Below are 8773 nucleotides of genomic sequence, written 5' to 3'. Positions count from 1 at the left end.
TACACGGCACGGCACGTTTGAGGTGTTATCAAGCGGCCACCTCTTTTAGGTTGCTAAACGAATTATTAGAGGTAATACCAAGTTTTTCAGAAATCAGTTTCAACCTATCTCAATAGAACTACTAGTATAGTCGGCAATCCATTTTCATTCATATTTTACGCGTTGTATGATTTTTTCAACCATGCAACGCGTAAATTATAGAGTTGTTCATTCTGAAAGCGCGGCTTTGTTAAGAAAGCTTGATTTTCTTTTAGGGAGTAGATCATGCAGGATCCATGGATTATGCAAATTTGTTGGTTACGCAGATGCTCGTAAAATGAGCGATAGCATCATCGTTGCGTCTTGAGATTGGGAGAGCACTCGATCACACCGATTTCACTAACCAAGGACTTTACATGGCAGAGCACGAGAAAGTTGATGCTGCGCTTCTGGCTGGTGTCACGGGGTTTCTGGCCAAGTACAATACGCCAAACCACCAGCAAGGCAAGGCATCCTCTGCATTCAGCGACGATGAACTGGTAATAAATATAAACCAGCTATTAGCGGAGAGCGAGGTGTTGCTGTCAGCCATAGAAAACCTGCCGCAAGAGCAGATAGCTCCTGCCGTTCTCTCTAGTCTCAACGTTGTTACTTCCGTCAGTAGTCAACGAGACACAACCAAGACGGACCAACTTTTGTCTGATCAGAGACGGAAGCATCGGAATATACAGGCAGCTAAGCGACGCCAGAGATACCACAAGAAGGTCAAAGCCGAGAAGAAGATGCTACGGACGCAGGAAATGCTGCTGTTGAGCGAATTAAGCAGACTGCAAACTGCTCAGAAAAGGAGAAAATGCGCTACGCCGACAATCTGTCGCTGAGTGCGTGGAGAGCCATTGCTGTGCTTCAGAAAGAGAAGCGTCTCGAGGCTGAGCAGAACCACAAGCAACTAAGATCAGCTGTAGTCGAACGAGCGAGGGTGATACACCAAATGAAGATGTTGTTGCAACGTTTCAAAGCGGATGAAGGAAAGAATGAATCACGTGAAGACGGAGATCAGCGCTTCCTGTTCAAAGCTTTAGTTGGTGAACTGGACGCGATTTATGCTCGGACGCATCAGACCATTCGTGAAGCGAACTTTAAGATGTAACCAAAGCTGACGTACAAACCGATGCGGAAGGTTAACCAAGGTGTGGAGTATTTCGACAACACCGACGCTTCTGGACTATCCTTCGATTTCAATGACACAAGCCGTGCTATGTCATTGCTGATGACGACAGATTCGAGCATGATTCGCAATAAATGCCTTTCACAAGAAACGTTTCTCGGGGAATACATCCAGGAGTTTTTGATACACCTAAGTATTCTATAACAGCCGATAAAGCAGCAATACCTAGACAATGTATTAATCTAATTCGGATGTAGCTTAGAATTAGGGTTGGCAAATGAATGGCACGTTTAGATACGCGGTTGATTTGCTGCTTTAAAAAGCACGTTGCTTTTGGGTGTACCACAGTTACATACCGCGCTAGATTCGTAAAGTACAACCATACAATAAAAAAGATTAAACGTTCGCTCTCGATGTAAGGCACCCAAGCGGCTGACTGCGCGCTGGCTGCTGTTCTTCACGCTGACACTGTGTATCCTCATTGCTATCCACGCGTACACCTTCAACTAAGTGCGCAGTGGCGTCTTCGCCTACAACAAGTTATGTAACTGCCAGTTCTAAGCACTTGCAGACTCTCGAGCCTGTAAAGATCTCGTCCATGATACTGATCAAGATGCCTGGCCGAGGCCTTCATCGGCAAGGAGATGAAGAACATCGTTGTCACGGTGCCGGCATACTTCAACGACTCGGTGCGCCAGGCCACCAAGGACACTAGCGCCTTCACCGGGCTCAACGTGCTGCGAATCATCAGCAAGCCGACAGCCTCCACCATCGCATTCGGCCTGAACAAGATGGGCGACGAGCGCAACGAGCTGATCTTCGACTGGGCGGCGGCATCTCCGATATGTCGATGCTGAACACTGAGAAGGGCATCTTCTTGGTGAAGGCGACGGCGGGGGACACGCACCTAGGTGGCGAGGACTCTGATAACCGCCTGGTGGAGTAAGTTGAGCAGGAGTTCAAGCCCCACCACCGCAAGAACCTGACGCAGTACCAGCGCGCGCTGCGCCGACCGAACACGGTATGCTAACGCGCCAAGCAGAACCGGTTGTCGTCAGCGCAGACGTACATCAAGATCGACTCGCTGTTCGACACCATCGAGTTCAACTCGATCAGTACGCACGTGCGCTTCGAGAACCTGTGCAGCGACGACTTCCGCACGACGAATGACCCCGTGGGGAAGGATCTGCGTGCCTCATAGCCGCCCAAGAGCCAGTTGCACGAGGTGGTGCCTCGACACGAATCCCCAATGCTGCAGCCGCTGACGGAGCTCTTAACGCCGAGAAGCCGTACCACTCGAGCAATCCAGACTAGGCTGTGGCGTTCGGCGCGAAGAAGCAAACGAGCACTATTAGCGACAGTAACAACCCTCCGGGCCTGCTTGTTCTGAACGTGGCGATGTTGTCACTGTAGCCGCTACTGGATACGATTATGATATGTTACTTGGAATTCGAATTGTTGATGTTCTCGACGATGGCTGTGGGGACAAGAATGACGTGTTGGATCCGCGGATATGCTCACCATTCACAGGAGAACGTATTCGGATGGGTGCGCATTCCTCTGCGTCGGCTTCTTCGTCACTTGAGTCGTTTTCGTCACACGCCTCAGGGAACAGTTCGTACATGATATGGTTGACTTCACTGGTTGCCCCCAAGTTGTAATAAATGAACACCAGTTTGTTCACGCGGTCTGGGGAAAGCCGATTGCGATTTTTTGTGTGGATAAAACCGTGGATACTCCAGTTCCGCTCGCTGGAAGCAGAGGATGTTGGAATAGATAGGATGCGCGTTGCAAATGGCTTGATCGCGGAAAAACGCTTTGGCGCTAATATCCACCAATTTAGAGGTGTGTACCGCGCATTTTTCTGCTTAGTTGCTTTGCTCCACCTAGCCTTTTCCGTGGCATACTTTTGCAGCACCTTGTGAAAAGCATCTTCATCGTCAGCTGAAATAATCTGCATGGGAATGGAAAGCTCCACAGCTTTTTCAACCATTGTTGTGGAATCATCGTCGAGGGCATCCAATGTCAGATTTTGATCCAGTAAGGTCGCAACTTGGGCTGTCAGTGTGGACATTTTGGTTCGGCGGTTGCTGAAGATATCGACAACTGCACTCTGTACCGTGTTAGGGCATCCCTCCAAGGGCTTTGAGTACACATCAAGGGCCTTTAAAGTATCAAATGTGTTGAAGATTGTGGAGAAGCTGGACTCGTCGCGTTCAAATGCAGACAGTGAAGCATTGACCGGTTTGAGCAGCTCGAGGGCTGCTTCCGCTTTGTCCCAGAAGGTAGCATCACTGAACACTCGATCTGCTTCAACCAGTTCGGCACCTTCATAGCGTTTCCGTAAATCTTTGCGGGAGAAAAGAGCAGCAATTATGTCTTTCTTTTGAACGACATTCCTGATGCATTTCTCGTGTGTGTACCAGCGAGTGGGAACCGGGAGAGAAAGACGACGACGCTTTTCACCTTGCTTTTAACCATCTTTCCTCATTTGAAATTGCCGCTCGCGGAAGAGAGACCACAATCCGGCACGGTCCTTAAAAAAACCGCGCCAGTATTTTTGCGTCATTAACAACACTTTTGAAGTAATCCAGCTTCAGAATGTCTTTCATCACTAAGTTCATCCCATGCGCAGCACACCCAGCGCATGCAATATCTGGACGTTTGGCCTTTACAGCTTTCCATGCTTTTTTCGTATTAGGGGCGGTATCGGTCACAAGCGAAGATATTATCTTACGACCAACAGTCTGCTCAACCTCTGCAACCGTAGTCAAAATTGTGTCCGCAATGTACTCTCCAGTATGCATGTGTGCCACCGTGTTAATAGATTTCCAGAACACTGACGGAAAGCGAGGATTCACGAGGACAAAATTAACGATACTATCACCATTGATGTTGGTCCAACCGTCCGAAACAATTGCCAAATCTGATGCTTCTTTCAACAGCGATATAACACGATCTTTTTCGCGGGAGTACACGGTATTCAATAAATTACCAGACAGCTGGTGACGTGATGGTAACTTGTAGTCAAACATAGCTTGAAAACTTGGTTCTTCGACAACTCGGAAAGGGATTCCAGTAGAATAGAAACCCATAGCAACTCGCAAATAATTGTCCATCTTTTTGCTGGCGGAGAGCCGCGTTGATGCTTGGGCCCCCGCCGAACGTGGTGTTTTGCGAGCGCTGCGTGTGGCCGGCGAAGAGCAAGGAGTTGGGAGCAATTGCTTAGTTATTGAGTCAGCTTTCCTTTTCTTGGATTTGGGGGGCGTTGTAACCATCGTCGCCGTTGCGGCATGTCGACGGTCCACGTCATACTCTTTCCAGCGCAATAAGGTTTCTTCATCAACTTCGGGGCACGTCAATACATGTCGTAGCATGTTTCCCGAAGGCATCGCGTTCCTGATGTCAAATTTGCACGCGTTACATTGTGCGGCAGGGTGGTCTTTTTGCCCCTTAACTCGCGGCACGGTCTCGGTGAACAACTTCCAAATCTCGTGTCGTAGCTTCGGCATTGAGGTGATTGGGATCAGCTTCTATAGTAGCGGAGGTGACGTGTAGGTTCCGCGGATGATTCTGAAATGCCGAGAGTCCGCTTTGACCATGTGCTTTGATTGCGGTGGTTGAAGTCTGTGTTATATTTCGATTGATGTACAAGCTACCGCCGTTATATTTCGAATGGCATGTTTACATAAACTGAATATAACGCTGCCATTCAGCACGTAATCGTTCCATAACGCATATCTCACCTTACTTTGCCAACCCTACTTAGAATTAATCGTTATAATTACAATTCCGAATGTATTTTTTATGAGTATTATTTTTTAGGGATCCCTGCAAAGGTCTCCCCACAACCCATACAAACGACTTCAAATATCACTCTAACATGGTATGCCCGGGCTCGAGCATGGCCACATATTTGCACTAACTTTAATAATATCAATGTTAGCGTGGCTGGACAAGATACCAATGCGTGCAAATAGATATATTGTGCTTAGTAGCTTCAGCACGAGAGATGTTACAAGAGATGCTACAAGGCACAAAACACAAAGTTTGTGTTCAGCATTAGCTCATTAAAGCCATACCATGTAATGGTAATCCGATCACATATACAATTTAAATACCCTAATACGATATTACCGTATCAGTGTATTCATTGACAAACATACACAAAAATATCAGTTACACCCTATTAGATAAATCCAAGATTCGAGTTAGACAAGGGCATGCATAGATTTATCTGCTGTAGGCCTCAGAGTCCTCTCTCGTTGGCGGGCCTATACAATCGCCGAGGGGTTCTTCTCCGTCTTCTCGAGCAACTCGAGAATCGTGGAAAAATGCATGTTCGGGAAAAGCTCTTGGTGATCACGTCGCACCTTCTGTTGGTCAAAGCGCAGCTTGCCTTGAGGGGTGTACAGCTTGAATTCCGCCATAACCGCTATAAGTGCGGGGTCTTTGCGTCCGACGACCTCTTCTAGCTGCTCCACATCCTCAAAAATGATCTTCAAGTCGCTCACTTTCTTGGCAGAGGTCAACGATTCTGCCACCTTCAGCCACGTCGTCTCTTCACCTTGTACGTACGTGTGGTGGCGCCACTTGGCTGGACTTTTCAGCAGTGCAGCAACCGCTTTAGCAACGTCACGAACGCTGGTAAGAGCGAAGGGGCCGTTGCCCGATCCTGGAATAGTAAGCGTATTCGCCTGGATGTCGAGTGGGAACATGCCATCGATGTCAGGATGGTATCGGTTGGTACTTGAGACCATGTAGTCCATGACCCACCCTATGGACGCAACTGTCCACTCAAGATCGCTCTGGGCCTTCAGAGTGTCCTTGATCATTTTGTTGTAGGGGTGCACACGATCGGGGTCAGGGTAGTCCTCCGAATTGTGGCAGAACTCCGCTGGAATGAAGCGCTTGCACTTGGGTGTCTGCTTGCACGCTTCGACCAGAGCCAATTGACTGTCGGCCAGGCCTCGGTTCATGCTAGCGATCGTGGACACCAGGGCGTCGCAGTCCTTCAGCAGCTCAACGAGTTGTGGAACTGACTAGTAGTCAGCGATGCGCTGCTCGATTACTCCGGGTTTTCCGTCACAAAAGTACTTTTGCGAGCCAGTCAAGATAACGACCTCAAGTCCAGCCTTGGGGAATTCTTCAGCGAAGTACTTGGCAAAGGACCCGGCTCCGGCGATGGCGACGCGCATGGTGATGCTGGAGTTGTAATCGTGGTGCGTGGTTGGTGGTGTTTTGAAGAATGAGTATTATTTGATCGGTGTTCCTTCAGCTACTTACATTAGCGGTTATGCCAAGAAGGTAGTAGCTCATCCTCAAAAACCACTTGAACGCAGTCAACGATGATGATGGTGCCGCTCACTTTACGAGTACTCTGATTACGTAGACCTATTATAGATTAATTATAGGTAGAGCTTTATCTCATCTGTCTGTGATGGAGTGAATTTCTAGGCCTCTTCTATCTAGGCAGCACAGCCTAAAATCCTATCCGTTCTTCCTCTAGTTTTTTTAATGCCTACTTCGCTAGTCGATATAGGATTATATTTAATATTGGTTTCAGTATTGGATCAGTGGTTAAATGCATGGAATGCCTAGAGGCTGCAGGGATCACTTTTCTATGAGGGATCTTGGAGTTTGCGAGAGGAATCAACTCAAAGTACTGCATTGCCTGTAGCTGACCTTCTAGCGCGTAGTTAGACAACGACCCACGGTGGGCGCTTTTGACCCCTTTAAGTGGGCTAAAGTCACCTTCAACGGTATGAGTGCCGGGTGGAATTGAGGCCAGTCCCAGTGCAAACGAAACTTAGCGAGTATACTCGCCTTTTGCATCCACAAGCGTCCACGCCTGGACTACATCTCTATTGCACGACCTATCCTTGAAGGTCGGGTCGAATTCGTACGTTTCACTCAGCTTGCGGACTTGCTTCCAAATACAACTAATTACACCACTTCCGTATTGACGTCTGAGTCTGTTCCGGTAAGGACGTATCAGTTATCCGAACTCCGTCATGTCTTCCATAGCGTTTGTCAACACCGAGTATATTGTCGGCACTGAGTACAACATCAGCAACCACTCCGTCGCCATTGAAGTTGACTTCGCGAATTAATTCGACAATGCCATTGGGGATTTCGAGATGGCAGCTGTAAGTCCCACCAAGAAAAGAATCCATCATTGTTGGAAGATCGAAAAAAACTAAGACGCAAACGACTTCCTTTTGGTAGTGAAATGAACTCTTCATATTTAGTCTTGTGTTGATCTTTCATGTGGCTGATGATGTAGTCTCTGCGAATGGATCGGAAGGCTTTTTTAGTTGTTGGTTGTTTTCGCTTTTCATTTGTCAACAGGGCTTCGAAGGGACCAGCAGCGTTTTGCGGCTTTTCCTCTCTTCCAAAAGCAATACAAAACTTGCATAGCGCCTCTGACACATCTCCACTGAGTGTTGGCACAGGCTGTATACCAAGTTCTATCTCGTAGGACGGAAGATAGCGCTGACGAGGATCTGGCTGCTAGAGTTTGGCTTGTTTCAGCTTAAGTGGACGACGCTTTGGCCGTGGTGTACGCGTTTTTCCTTTCTTCTTCTGTGGAGACATGGTGCTCGGCAAAGAAAACTCAAAATGAGAGGAGAATAGAAGAATGAACAGGACGGGGCCGTTATGAAACCGACGGGGTACGAGTACATGTAGTTTGTATGGAAATTTGCTGGTTTTCAACTAGGCGTCCGCCAAAACTTCAATTAGGCACTGTGTTTTTTTCTCGCAACCCAAACGCTAGATAGAAGAGGCCTGTGAATTTCTTTTACATCCATATGTAGCAGCTCTGGAATGTTGGTACATGAATGCTTGATTTTGGCTGTACTGTACTTTCATGTGATTCAGGATTAGGAATCAAATTCTACTATATGTCGTGAGATCAGCCGGCCAAAGGAAATCGGCATCAAACCACTATCTGTGGTTTCAATCCTCGCGAGAATCCCCAACGTGTGGAAGAACCTATTGAACTTGCAGTTTGAAACAGCAACCAACTGGATCTGCAGGAGCCTGAGACCACAAGACTGCTACATATGCATACTGAACATTTAGCCGCTCAAGTAGTCGATAGGAGTACAATGTAGTGGCTAAAACAACAATCAGTTCTCAATTTTCCAACAACGCAACAAATACAACACCGCAAAGTCGAACGTCGACGGCCCTCATTCGCCCGAGTCCTTCAGTGCTATGCTTCCTAAGTGCTACTATCCAATAGAGCTAGACTCTATTGCGACACTAAAGCTCTATAGATTAATCATTAGATTGTGGTCCCCAGCTTGTAAGAAAATCAACGGAATCACATCTTTCTGCTGTGTACGACTTGAATACCAACTTAAACAAAGAGACAGAACATAACGACGGTTTGCGTGTATTTCCCAGCATGAAAACTCCCTCTTCAGGTCTAGAACAATTTAGTAACTCTCCATATTAGCTGACATTTGTTGGGGTTGTACTCGTATAGGGCCTGGGTATAAATCGTGTTTTTTTTTTTTAGTAATAGCAGTACTTTTATCATTGGGGTATGATACTTTCTGTCTGCACAACAACAGTCGGGAGGCATTACACCTCCTATGAGCTGGATAGCAACCACTC

At 47.4% G+C, this 8773-nt stretch overlaps 3 protein-coding genes across 3 annotated transcripts; 2 read left to right on the top strand and 1 right to left on the bottom strand.

Moving 5' to 3' along the window:
- Nucleotides 1–395: 395 nt before the first annotated feature.
- PPTG_22662 (hypothetical protein) lies at nucleotides 396–2348 on the top strand (the record flags this gene model as incomplete). The annotated part of the gene is made up of 5 exons (XM_008905783.1): nucleotides 396–743; nucleotides 806–1125; nucleotides 1761–1836; nucleotides 1899–2084; nucleotides 2190–2348. 5 exons carry the CDS (start codon nucleotides 396–398, stop codon nucleotides 2346–2348), a joined length of 1089 nt encoding a protein of 362 aa, XP_008904031.1.
- A 3073-nt stretch (nucleotides 2349–5421) lies between these two features.
- Nucleotides 5422–6345, bottom strand: PPTG_09731 (hypothetical protein; the record flags this gene model as incomplete). Its single annotated transcript, XM_008905516.1, has 2 exons — nucleotides 5422–6185; nucleotides 6237–6345. The coding sequence occupies 2 exons, from the start codon at nucleotides 6343–6345 to the stop codon at nucleotides 5422–5424; spliced, it is 873 nt and encodes a 290-aa protein (XP_008903764.1).
- Nucleotides 6346–7161: 816 nt separating this feature from the next.
- Nucleotides 7162–7260, top strand: PPTG_22661 (hypothetical protein; the record flags this gene model as incomplete). The annotated part of the gene is made up of 1 exon (XM_008905782.1): nucleotides 7162–7260. The coding sequence occupies one exon, from the start codon at nucleotides 7162–7164 to the stop codon at nucleotides 7258–7260; it is 99 nt and encodes a 32-aa protein (XP_008904030.1).
- Nucleotides 7261–8773: the final 1513 nt, after the last annotated feature.

The sequence above is a fragment of the Phytophthora parasitica genome (genome assembly GCF_000247585.1).
Source record: "Phytophthora parasitica INRA-310 unplaced genomic scaffold supercont2.21, whole genome shotgun sequence".
NCBI classification, from domain to species: Eukaryota; Oomycota; class Peronosporomycetes; order Peronosporales; family Peronosporaceae; genus Phytophthora; species Phytophthora nicotianae.
This window is presented reverse-complemented; position numbering and strand designations above follow the sequence as displayed.